We start from the raw sequence: 12,471 nt of genomic DNA, 5'->3' as shown, positions 1-12,471 counted from the left end.
AGTTCATTTCAAAATCCTGGTTCTGGTCTTTAGGGCCTTACATGGACAAGCACCATTATATAGTGGTGGTCTTCTCAGTTGCTACACCCCCAGCAGGTCTCTGAGGTCCAGTGATCAAAGCCTACTGGGTATGCAGCACCAGGCTAAAGACCAGAGGTGACAGATCATTTGCTGCTGCAGTCCCCAGACTCTGGACCTCTCTCCCCCTGAGCCTGAGATCAGTGGACTCAGTGGTCTCCTTTAAAAAGCAGCTGAAGACTCACCTGTTCAAGCTGTCTTTGGTGTGGCTTTCATCACCACCCACTCCTTATTCTGTTCTTATTCCGCCTTTCCCGGGATCCACTGATTTCCCTCTATCAGTTTTCTCTCTCCCTTTACTTACATTGTAAAAACATTTATTTTGTCATTTAAAATGTAATTATAATCAGTTTTTGAATTTTTTTCTGTATTTAAATTTTGCGTATTTGTGAAGCACCTCGTGATTTTTATCTTGAGAAGCGCAATTTAACAGATGGTTTTCTTTCTTTTACTTGCGTTGACTTGAATCGTTGTTTGTGCACGTCCCCGAAATGAACGCAACACATCCGAACGCTGCAATATACAAGTAACCAGTAAGTGGACTCGACAAAACGAGCAATACACAGTCACCACGGTGACTCCGTCTCTGGTTTAGAGGTCTTTCATACCAGCTTGTTGTGGTTGTACCCAAAAACCCGGCTCTCTGTCTGGTCTGACTAGTCTAGTGCACCCCCTAGTGGAACACTCCAGTACTGAGTACAGCGCAGTGCTGTGCAGCTGCAAGTCTGTGAACAAAAACGGAGCCTGCTGTCTGCGACATCGCAAGGTCAAACAGCAAGTATATCACGGCCCTAAGTATCATAGGCAGCCACCTATATGGCCCAATGGTAAGGACTACCACTGGGTATGGTAAAAGAACAGCTGAAACAAATGTGGCGGAGCTTACAGGTCTTTGCATGTGTCAATCACACAAGAAGCAATATCATTGGCATGGACAAGGAAGACATTACAGAAACACCCTTGTAGCTTTGTGTCAGAAAAGGGTATAAAGGTTTGAGTTGAAGAGATTTGAGGTTGTTTAACCTTGTGAGGAATTATGCTGCTTACACACAAACTGGTTTTATTTATGCTTTTAAATGTGAGAGGGGGGAAATCCGTGTGTCGAACGTATGGAACTGAACAGTTGTCTCAGTTTTCCAAGGAGGGAGATGTCATCATCGGAGGAATTTTCCCTTTCCACCAATATCCAGTCATGCTTAATCAAACCTTCAGAGTCAAGCCGGGAGCAATCCAGTGTGACGGGTAAGAGAAAATAAAAAAAAATGGATGGGCTCTGTGTTTTTAAAATGTCTTGGTAGTATTTCCCTTTATTTGTGTATTTAACAGTTTTTATTAAAACGGTGTATACAATTTTACGTTAATTTCACAGACTGGAAATATGTGAGCTTCAGTATGCCTACACAGTGATGTTTGTGATAGAGGAAATCAACAACAGTTCAACGCTGCTTCCAAATGTGACACTTGGTTACAGGATCTTTGATTCCTGTCCCAACAGCCCTCTTTCCATTAAAGCATCATTAAATTTGATGAACAAGTATGAGAGCACAGAAGGGTTTTGTGACAAACTCTCCAGTGTTCATGCTGTCATTGGGGAAACAACTTCCACCTCAACGATAGGCATTGCACAAACACTGGGATGCTTCCATATCCCTGTGGTGAGTGCTATAGCCATGCTCAGAGTGTGTCCAAAAACAAAAGAAAAACATAATTGGGTTAATTTGATCATTTACATTTGCAAACATTCTTTCTCATTGCATTTCTCTTTTCCTCAAGATCAGTCATTCAGCCACGTGTGCATGCCTCAGCAACAGACGAGAGTACCCTTCCTTCTTCAGAACCATAACTAGTGACGTATATCAAAGCACAGCACTAGCAAAGCTTGCGAAACATTTTGGCTGGACCTGGGTGGGAGCTGTCAGGTCTAACAGTAAATATGGAAATGATGGAATAGCTGCTTTCCTGGAAGCAGCAAATAAGGAGGGTGTGTGTGTTGAATATTCAGTGGCTGTTGACCGAACCTTTTCCAGAAAGTACTATCTAGAAGTGGTTGAAATGATAAAAAAATCCACTTCTAAGGTAATAGTTGCATTTGCTGACGGCCCAGACCTTGACATACTCGTCAAAGAGCTTCATGCTCAGAACGTTACGGGCCTGCAGTGGGTAGGAAGTGAGGGGTGGATAACATATCGTTACTTTGCCTCTGAAATAAACTATGCTGTTGTTCAGGGGGCTGTGGGCTTTGCAGCAACAAACATCCATGTCCCTGGCCTGCAGGAGTTTCTGTTTAATAGTAAGCCCTCCACCACACCAGGTAATGCAGGACTTGTGAAGTTTTGGGAGACTCTATTTCAATGCACTTTGACTCCCCAAACAAACACGAATGTGCAAGATCCCGTTGAAGCCTGCAGTGGGAAAGAGACCCTGTGGGATGCAAAAACACCATTAACCGATGTGTCAGATGCCGACTTTATGAATAATGTTTACAAGGCCACATATGCTGTGGCTCACGCTCTGGAGATGCTGTTTAATTGTGAAGATGGACGGGGGCCTTTTGAGAACAGTACATGTGCTGATAAAGAGAATATACAGCCATGGCAGGTAAAAGTAAACAAAATAGTGTTTGGGTCAACAATATCCTGAGTTTGTTGTCAGTAACAACATATTTGTTTTCCTGCAGGTGCTCCATTACCTAACACAAGTAAATTTCACCACAAAGACTGGTGAAAGGGTGTTTTTCGATGAGTCTGGTGACCCTGTGGCACATTATGCACTTAAAAACTGGCAGAAAGATCAATCAGGGCATGTGCAGTTCGAAACAATCGGTTACTATGATGCTTCTCAACCAGAAGGTCACCAGTTTAGGATGAATGAAGAGTTACAAGCCATTTGGGCAGGTGGGAATCTTCAGGTGAGGCAATCCAAATAAAATATTCATATATTTGTTTATTTTAATATTTCTTTAACAAAAGTTTTTATTAGTGTCTTGTATTTATGATTGTGCAATAACTGTTGCATCTGTAACTTAGGTGCCAAGATCTGTTTGCAGTGAGAGCTGTTTACCAGGGACTCGCCGGGCTTTCATTAAGGGAAAACCTATCTGCTGCTTTGATTGCATTACCTGTGCTGATGGGGAGTTCAGCAACAGCACAAGTGAGACAGCAGGATTCCTAGTCTTTGGCCTTGTGCTCATTGTGTTTCTGCTGGGTAGAATCACTGCCAGCAGTTTACTGGTTTATCTGAAGATGTCCACCATGTGCAGCTTAAATGTATTTATGCTTTCAGATGCAGTCAAATGTGACACATGTCCTCCTGATTTCAAATCCAATTTGGAGAGGACTGATTGTGAAATGAAAGCTATTGAGTTCCTCACCTTCACAGAATTCATGGGAATGCTGTTTGTGAGCCTCTCTGTCTTTGGTGCTTGCTTGGCGGCGGCCGTGGCCTTGATATTTTTCCTCTTCAGACAAACTCCGATAGTCAGAGCAAACAACTCAGAACTGAGTTTCCTGCTGCTGTTCTCCCTGAGTCTCTGTTTTCTCTGCTCCCTGACCTTCATCGGTCGACCTTCTGAGTGGTCCTGCAAGCTGCGACACACAGCTTTTGGCATCATCTTCGTCCTCTGCATGTCCTGTGTTCTGGGGAAGACAACAGTGGTTTTGATGGCCTTCAGGGCTACATTACCTGGCAGTAATGTGATGAAGTGGTTTGGACCTACACAGCAGAGACTCAGTGTTGTAGCTTTCACGCTTGTGCAGTTTTTAATTTGCACACTTTGGCTAACAGTCAGCCCTCCATTTCCATACAAAAATTCTAAATATTACACAGAAAAGATTATTCTAGAATGTGCTCTGGGATCAGCTGCAGGGTTCTGGGCTGCGCTGGGATACATCGGGGTTTTAGCTCTGTTGTGTTTTGGACTTGCGTTTTTAGCACGAAAGCTCCCGGACAACTTTAACGAGGCGAAGTTTATCACTTTCAGCATGTTGATATTCTGTGCCGTGTGGATCACCTTCATCCCAGCTTACGTCAGCTCTCCTGGAAAATTCAGTGTGGCTGTGGAGATTTTTGCTATTCTGGCTTCCAGTTATGGACTGCTGTGTTGCATATTTTTTCCCAAGTGCTACATCATCTTAGTAAAACCTGAGAAAAATACAAAAAAATTCATGATGAATAAAGGGAGCTAGAGCTACCTCTTAAATATTCTGGTAAAATAAAATAGAGTTAAAAATCTGGTGTGTATTTTTGTGTGAATACATCTTACAACATCGTGGAGAACTTTACAACAGAACATCACAATGCGGAACAACTTTACGGCACAAACCCAAGTCCCGGAACAAACCCAGCTGCGGTTTTGATGACTTTAAAGTACTATTGCTCTTAAAATATTCTAATAAATATCGTACTTACCCATTTTTAATGAGTTTGAGACTCACAATACTTGATGGCAAGTCTGATCACCTATAAACAATAAAGTTGCTTCCTGCTTTCTGTTCTGAAGTCCCGCGTGATGTTGTGAGTATCACACGACTTCCCAAGAAGCGCTCATCAGTGAGGCGCGTCCTGTGTGACCACTTCTCGGGCATGACTTGGCGCGCCCGCTCCCGGTGTGCCCCAGGCTTTAGACTTCCAGGATTTTGATCTGATCAGATAATCAGCAGTTTGGTGGTAACGCACAAAATGCCAACATTGACAACATTCTTCTTAGTTACTGACATTTTGTGAAACTGTTCCTGTAAAAATGGTGCGGGCAGCTAAGCATCAGATGGAAAACTCTTTTAGCAGTTAATTACTCCATCCTCTAGCCCAGGGGGTCTCAATCCTGGTACTGGAGGGTCGCTATTTTCAGCATGTTTTTGTTGTTTCTCTGTTCCAACACACTTGATTCAGTGGTCGAATCAATTGTTCAGCATCTCATCAAACTCTGCAGAAGTTTGTTAATCACCTGCTGCTACGACTCCTGCATCCTGGCTCCCTGCCTCCTGATTTACCGGTGCCTTGTGTCCGCACAATACAGCCTTCAGGACCGGGGACAGCTCCAGATTGGCCTTCACCCTCACTCCAGGACCTTGGAGAGAGGCACGCCGGCCGCAGCAGCAGCTTCAGTAGCTGACTCCAATCCGCCATCTTCCTCTCCTAAAGACTTTTAAACCAGACGCCAGCATTCGCTCGAGGTGACACAGACCTAGTCTGCGATCCTCCTCGGCAGTGTGTGGTTTTGCTAATGTTAAAGCTGCTGGTTTTGGAAAAGACTCTGATTGTATCGAATCTCCAGTCTTTCGGTTTAGATTTGTCAGGTGTTCCTCCTGAGGACTTTGAATTTAGAGATTTGTGCCTGTTTATGGTGCTAATCTTTAAGTGGACTGATCAGTAGGCCTTTGAAGCAACTTAGCTTAAGTTAATATTTTTTTTAACTTCTGGTTTTATTCTCCCTGTTTAAGGGAGTCGCTTTCAGTTAGTTTCTTACTGCCGTCATGTTTAATTAGTAAATATTTGACTGAGACACCTTTGTTTAATAAAGCGTTTTAATTTGACCTCCTTTCCACTCCTTCATTTAACCTTATTACGGACCTCGCTTTAAGTTTCACTGCGTTTGTCCCCTCATCCTCCTGGACGGTCAGAGGGGACATAACACCTGCTGATTAAAATCAAGTGTGTTGAAGTGGGGAAACAACTAAAACATGCTGATATTGACCCTCCAGGAACAGGATTGAGAACCTCTGCCTTAGCCAATCAATGGCCGAGGATCTCTGACGTTGCATTTTCGGCCCGGCTTGGTATGCTTGGAGCTCCATAAAGTGACCTTCAGTAGGCCACTCTTGTTTGTCTGACTAAATCATTAAAAACAGACTTTATGAGAGTGGCCTGACGACATAACTAATCTACTGAGCTATGTGCTCACTCGTCACCACCGAGCTTGAGAACGCTAGAATCCACAGGTGCGACACTGCAGGTACTTGTTTAAACTACCGAATAGTTCCCGAGCGAGGCCGTGTCTGCAGCTCAAGGTTCCCCACTGGAATGGATCAAACGCAGAGGACAATTTTCACGACACCAGTGTGTCTGACAGCTATGGGACTTTATTCTTTACTTACACTGGTGCACTGTGATTTCACAGACAAGAGCAAGCTCACACTGAGCTCATGTGACAGACGTGAAAAGGCCTGTCACATGAGCTACACATTTTTAAAATCACCCACCTGATCTTATCTTCATACTAAACCACAGGCACTACCTCAGGTTACATTTTCACTTTTCCTCAATACACTTCGTTTAACACACTTAAATTTACTGAGTGGCCTTGAATTTAGTTTTTTTTTGTTTCCTTGTTCATGTTATTCTCAAATTTTTGTTCACACCAATACAGAATTTCTTAACTTTGCTACTAAATGTACATTTTCTAAGGACAGCTTTTCCTTTCAGTTTATAAACTCTTTCTTTTATTCAAACACTGCTTGAATAATTCTTGGTAAGGTATTTTTGTTAGTTTTGCACATTATTATATAATTTTTAAAATATTGTGTAAACAAATCATGAATATAATATATTTAGCAAAATAATGTTTATATAAAAATGTTGTTTATAATTAATTGTTTATGGTATTCGGTTATCAGCAAGTATTTCTGTCCCCTAATTAATAAACAATTTGTTTTCAAAATATTTCCATATTTTTTTTCAAATAATGACTTAATGTTTTTTAGCTGGACAAATAAATAAATGAATAAGTTAATTAATCAAAACATGGATATGTACAAAAGCCACCTTAACAGACTCCTCTAATTATCTAATTATCAAAAATAGGTCTGTGTACATTTAATGATGATCCAATTGATTTGAATAAATCATCATACTGTAGGTGAAATTTAAACTTCTATCTTCTAAAAGTATTTTAATATCTTTACTTCATCTGTATTTAACATCTAAGTCAGAAAAACATCTGAGTAAATATGAAAACAATAAAATACAATAACTCAGTTTTTGTGTTCATGAAAAATACTTCTGCACATTAATTTATGCATTAAAGCCTGAAATGTGAAACAAAAACAACCATGAACCATTTATTGGCTAATGTTAATAAAATGAATGTATATCAATGGTTTTTATTTTATTATTTATGATTTCCACAGCAATGACTTTTAATGATAGCCATTGCCACCTTTTGATGCTCCACTTGAGGGCAGTATAAATGTTTAGACAAGGCAATCTGAAGTTTTAAGATGAAAGGATCCTAATTTTACATATGGCTGCTACGCCTGAGTCCATATGTAAAACTACATGTTGAAAAATTATAATTTCATAGGCCAGACTTTATTTAAATGAGAAGATCCCTGGAAGTGTGTCTTCAGGTGTAGCGGATGGACTGGATATTTCCATCCATCTATTTTCTGTGCCTGCTTATCCACGCGGGGTCGTGGAGCGGCTGGTGCCTATCTCAGGTGAAGCCCGGTCTAGACACTTGACATTCTGAAATGAATAAAACCAATAAAAATATCGTTCAGCAAAACATGATTGACGAAATGTGACTTTGGGAAGAGTTTTAGCCGATTTAAAGCATTTTTACCATTAACTAATAAAAATACAAAATGAAAAAAACACAAAGAAATTTCACAAAGTAGATTTTTTTTACAGCTGTTTGGGTTTCTCTTATTTCTTTTTTCTCTTCTGGGAGAATCCTAAGATTTACATTCTTAGTTTTCAATTAAAAGAACATTCACTTAACTCTAATTCAAAAGATTATCCACTCATTTACCCATTTTCCTTCGTTCATCCAGGGTCGGGTCAAGGGGGCAGCAGTCTAAGCAGAGAGGTCCAGACTTTCCTCTCCCCAGCCTCTTGGGCCAGCTCCTCAGGGGGAATCCCAAGGTGTTCCCTGGCCAGCCGAGAGACATAGTCCCTCCAGAGCGTCCTGAGTTTTCCTGTATGTCTTCTCCTGGTGGGACGTGCCCGAAAAACCTCACCAGGGAGGTGTCAAGGAGGCTTCCTGACTAGATGCCTGAGCCACCTCAACTGTCTTCTCTTGATGGGGAGGAGCAGCGGATCTACTCTGAGCCCCTCCCGGATGACCGAGCTTCTCACCCTATCCCTTAGGGAGAACCCAGAGACCCTGTGGACAAGATACATTTTGGCTGCTTGTATCCAGGACCTCATCTTTTCTGTCACTGCCCAAAGTTCGTGACCTTCACAATCTCCTCTGTAAAGCAGTGGTGAATTAGTTCCGGTGGTGCTCATAGGGCTTTTCACCTGTCACTCAATTTAAGACAAGCCCTCGTAGCTGTGGGATAGGATCAGTTAAATAGTGTTGAGGGTTTAAAGAAGATGGCATTTGCATGGTGGCTACTCAGGTGAGGAATTACATTGATGTTCTCTTGTTTTTTCTTCTGAATGTGAGTTTTGTTAAAGGCAAACACAACATTTGAGATATCTTTTTGGTTGTATGTGCATGACAGGGGTGAGGAACTATGCTGCTTTTACACCATCTGCTGTCAGCTTTGCTTCTCAATGTGAGAGAAGGAAAGTGTCTGTGTCAAACATATAGAACTGATGAACTGTCTCAGTTTTCTAAGGAGGGGGATATCATCATCGGAGGCATCTTCCCCTTCCACCAGTATCCAGTCACGCTTGATCGAACCTTCAGAGTCGACCCAGGATCAATCCAGTGTGAAGAGTAAGAGACGGATGAAAAGGAATGCATGGGATTTGCACATTTCCTACTTTAAGATGGCCTTTTATTTTCTTTTTAAATACAGCATTTCAGAATATTTGTAAATGTGATGTTTTGCCATTTCATTTTTACAGACTGGAAGTAAGTGAGCTTCAGTACGCATACACAATGATGTTTGTGATAGAGAAGATCAACAACAGTTCAGCGCTGCTTCCTAATGTGACGCTTGGATACAGGATCTTTGATTCTTGCCCTAGTGTCCCTCTGTCTATCAGGGCATCGTTAAATCTCATGAACGGGTATGAAAGCACAAATGGACTCTGTGATAAACTCTCCAGTGTGCATGCTGTCATAGGGGATACAACTTCCACATCAACTATTAGTATTGCCCGAACACTGGGACCGTTCCTTATACCTGTGGTGAGAGCTGAAATCTGACGTTGAATTGATGAATAATTACGTGCTGCAAATTATATTTAAAAATGTGCAAACATTTATCAACCATACCTTTTGTTTTGTCATTTAGATCAGTCATTCAGCCACGTGTGCATGCCTCAGCAACAGACCAGAGTACCCTTCCTTCTTCAGAACCATCCCTAGCGACGTTTATCAAAGCAAAGCACTAGCAAAGCTTGTGAAACACTTTGGTTGGAACTGGGTTGCAGCCATTCGATCAAACAATGAGTATGGAATTGGAGGAATGGCAGCTTTCCTGGAAGCAGCAGAAAGGGAAGGTGTGTGTGTTGAGTATTCAGTGGCTGTTGACCGAACCTTTTCCAGAAAATGGTTTCTAGAGTTGGTGGAAGTTATAAAACAATCAACATCTAAGGTAATAGTTGCATTTGCTGATGGTCTCGACCTTGACATGCTCGTCAAAGAGCTTCATGCTCAGAACGTTACGGGCCTGCAGTGGGTAGGAAGTGAGGGGTGGATAACATATCGTTACTTTGCCTCTGAAATAAACTATGCTGTTGTTCAGGGGGCTGTGGGCTTTGCAGCAACGAATGCTCACATCCCTGGGCTGAAGGAGTTCATAGCTAACAGCAGGCCTTCCACCACACCAGGTAATCAGGGACTTGTCAAGCTATGGGAGACTCTATTTCACTGTAGAGTGTATCCCCAAAAGAATGAGCATGTGCAGGACAGAGTTGCAACCTGCTCTGGGAAAGAGACTCTGTGGGATGTAAACACACAATTTACTGATGTATCAGATGCCAGCTTGATGAATAATGTTTACAAGGCCACATATGCTGTCGCTCATGCTCTGGAGATGCTGTTTAGTTGTGAAGATGGACAGGGGCCTTTTGAGAACAGTACATGTGCTGATAAGGAGAGAGTACAGCCATGGCAGGTACAATGAATAAATCTTAAACACATAGATGATGTATGTGATAACTCAATATTTATTTTTCCTGTAGTCAAATAAAATCTAAATGTTCTCTTTGCAGGTGTTGCATTACCTAACACGGGTTAATTTTACTACAGCAACTGGTGAAAGGGTGTTCTTTGATGAGTCTGGTGACCCAGTGGCACGCTATGCACTCATTAACTGGCAGAAAGATAAAACGGGGCATGTGCAGTTTGAAACCATTGGTCACTACGATGCTTCTCGACCACAAGGTCAGCAGTTTGTGATGTATGAAGGCGTACAAGCGATCTGGGCAGGTGCAAATAACGAGGTGAGTGAGTAACCATGCTAAAATTGAAATCCTATCAACAAAAGGGATGCATGTATGTACAGAACTTCTATGTACTCATATTTATGATTGTAACTTAGGTGCCAAGATCTGTTTGCAGTGAGAGCTGTTTACCAGGGACTCGTCGGGCTTTCATTAAGGGAAAACCTATCTGCTGCTTTGATTGCATTACCTGTGCTGATGGGGAGTTCAGCAACAGCACAAGTGAGACAGCAGGATTCCTAGTCTTTGGCCTTGTGCTCATTGTGTTTCTGCTGGGTAGAATCACTGCCAGCAGTTTACTGGTTTATCTGAAGATGTCCACCATGTGCAGCTTAAATGTATTTATGCTTTCAGATGCAGTGAAATGTGACACATGTCCTCCTGATTTCAAATCCAATGAGGAGAGGACTGATTGTGAAATGAAAGCTATTGAGTTCCTCACCTTCACAGAATTCATGGGAATGCTGTTTGTGAGCCTCTCTGTCTTTGGTGCTTGCTTGGCGGCGGCCGTGGCCTTGATATTTTTCCTCTTCAGACAAACTCCGATAGTCAGAGCAAACAACTCAGAACTGAGTTTCCTGCTGCTGTTCTCCCTGAGTCTCTGTTTTCTTTGCTCCCTGACCTTCATCGGTCGACCTTCTGAGTGGTCCTGCAAGCTGCGACACACAGCTTTTGGCATCATCTTCGTCCTCTGCATGTCCTGTGTTCTGGGGAAGACAACAGTGGTTTTGATGGCCTTCAGGGCTACATTACCTGGCAGTAATGTGATGAAGTGGTTTGGACCCACACAGCAGAGACTCAGTGTTGTAGCTTTCACTCTTGTGCAGCTTTTAATTTGCACACTTTGGCTAACAGTCAGCCCTCCATTTCCATACAAAAATTCTAAATATTACACAGAAAAGATAATTCTAGAATGTGCTCTGGGATCAGCTGCCGGGTTCTGGGCTGCGCTGGGATACATCGGGGTTTTAGCTCTGTTGTGTTTTGGACTTGCGTTTTTGGCACGAAAGCTCCCGGACAACTTTAACGAGGCGAAGTTTATCACTTTCAGCATGTTGATATTCTGTGCCGTGTGGATCTCCTTCATCCCAGCTTATGTCAGCTCTCCTGGAAAATTCAGTGTGGCTGTGGAGATTTTTGCTATTCTGGCTTCCAGTTATGGACTGCTGTGTTGCATATTTCTTCCCAAGTGCTACATCATCTTAGTAAAACCTGAGAAAAACACAAAAAAAAATATAATGAGCAGAGGGTCAGAGAGAGTATTCTGATTCTTATTTTGAACGTAATAATATCATAAATTACTTCATGTCATTCATGCCCTGAAGGTTGGGCGCGACTGAAACACGTTGGCTCATCCTTGTTTATTAAAACACTCTTACACCAATCAAAGTGCGTCAAATCCTTCTTTCTCCCAACTCCATATTAAAAATCATAAAATTGTTGTCTTTTATGATTTTAATATTTATTACTTAACACAAAATAAACTGTTAAAATAAGGTTGTGGGCAACAATATTGATTGACATATTATTTTTTTAAATACAGCCCAACAGATTGGTAATCCACACATTTGTTTGTTATAAATGATACAGTGTAAAGACGGATTCAACTAATTTTGAATTTGTCTAAATAAATTGATAAATCATAGATAAACCTGCAAGTGGGCTGTGTGATGTTAATGGTAAGAATGGCCTGTGTTTGTATAGGGCCTTCTTAAGCTGGGCGTACACTGTGCGACTTTTTCACTCGTAGCACTCAGCTTCAGCTCAAACTGTACGACTTCCTCGCGGGGCAGATCTCACGAGTCATGTGCTCACACCGTACGACCCAGTTCTCGGATGCGACCTGACTGCTCACACTGTACGTCTGGTAGCAACACGTCGGCCCTAAAAATATGCTAAAAATAGCAGTTTTTACACAACACGTCAGACTTTTTTGTCTTGTTTTGCCTGTTGTCCTTCGGGAGTGCTGCAGGAGGACACACAGGGATTTATGGGGTTGGATGAGGAAAACGAAATAAAGACAGTAAATCTGTGTTTTGTGATCAGTTTAATTTG

The 12,471-nt window shown here is 41.9% G+C and overlaps 1 protein-coding gene and 1 pseudogene across 1 annotated transcript; both read left to right on the top strand.

The window, feature by feature from the left end:
* Positions 1–1,144: 1,144 nt before the first annotated feature.
* LOC107380569 (extracellular calcium-sensing receptor-like) lies at positions 1,145–4,262 on the top strand (annotated as a pseudogene).
* A 4,272-nt stretch (positions 4,263–8,534) lies between these two features.
* LOC107380646 (extracellular calcium-sensing receptor-like) lies at positions 8,535–11,684 on the top strand. Its single transcript, XM_015951943.2, has 6 exons — positions 8,535–8,740; positions 8,872–9,157; positions 9,264–10,088; positions 10,186–10,416; positions 10,515–10,638; positions 10,771–11,684. The coding sequence occupies exons 1-6, from the start codon at positions 8,535–8,537 to the stop codon at positions 11,682–11,684; spliced, it is 2,586 nt and encodes an 861-aa protein (XP_015807429.1).
* The last annotated feature ends 787 nt before the right edge of the window (positions 11,685–12,471 follow it).

This window comes from Nothobranchius furzeri, chromosome 13 (assembly GCF_043380555.1).
Source record: "Nothobranchius furzeri strain GRZ-AD chromosome 13, NfurGRZ-RIMD1, whole genome shotgun sequence".
Classification (NCBI taxonomy): domain Eukaryota; kingdom Metazoa; phylum Chordata; class Actinopteri; order Cyprinodontiformes; family Nothobranchiidae; genus Nothobranchius; species Nothobranchius furzeri.
Note: the sequence above shows the minus strand (reverse complement) of the source record. Positions and strands in the feature narration are given on the sequence as shown.

What these genes read in the sequence shown, in the direction of transcription:
- LOC107380646 (XM_015951943.2), top strand. Translation starts at nt 8,535, where the DNA reads ATGCTGCTTTTACACCATCTGCTGTCAGCTTTGCTTCTCAATGTGAGA. An exon ending in GGATCAATCCAGTGTGAAGA is followed by an intron (nt 8,741 to 8,871) that starts GTAAGAGACGGA and finishes TCATTTTTACAG; the next exon opens with ACTGGAAGTAAGTGAGCTTC. An exon ending in AGAGAGTACAGCCATGGCAG is followed by an intron (nt 10,089 to 10,185) that starts GTACAATGAATA and finishes TTCTCTTTGCAG; the next exon opens with GTGTTGCATTACCTAACACG.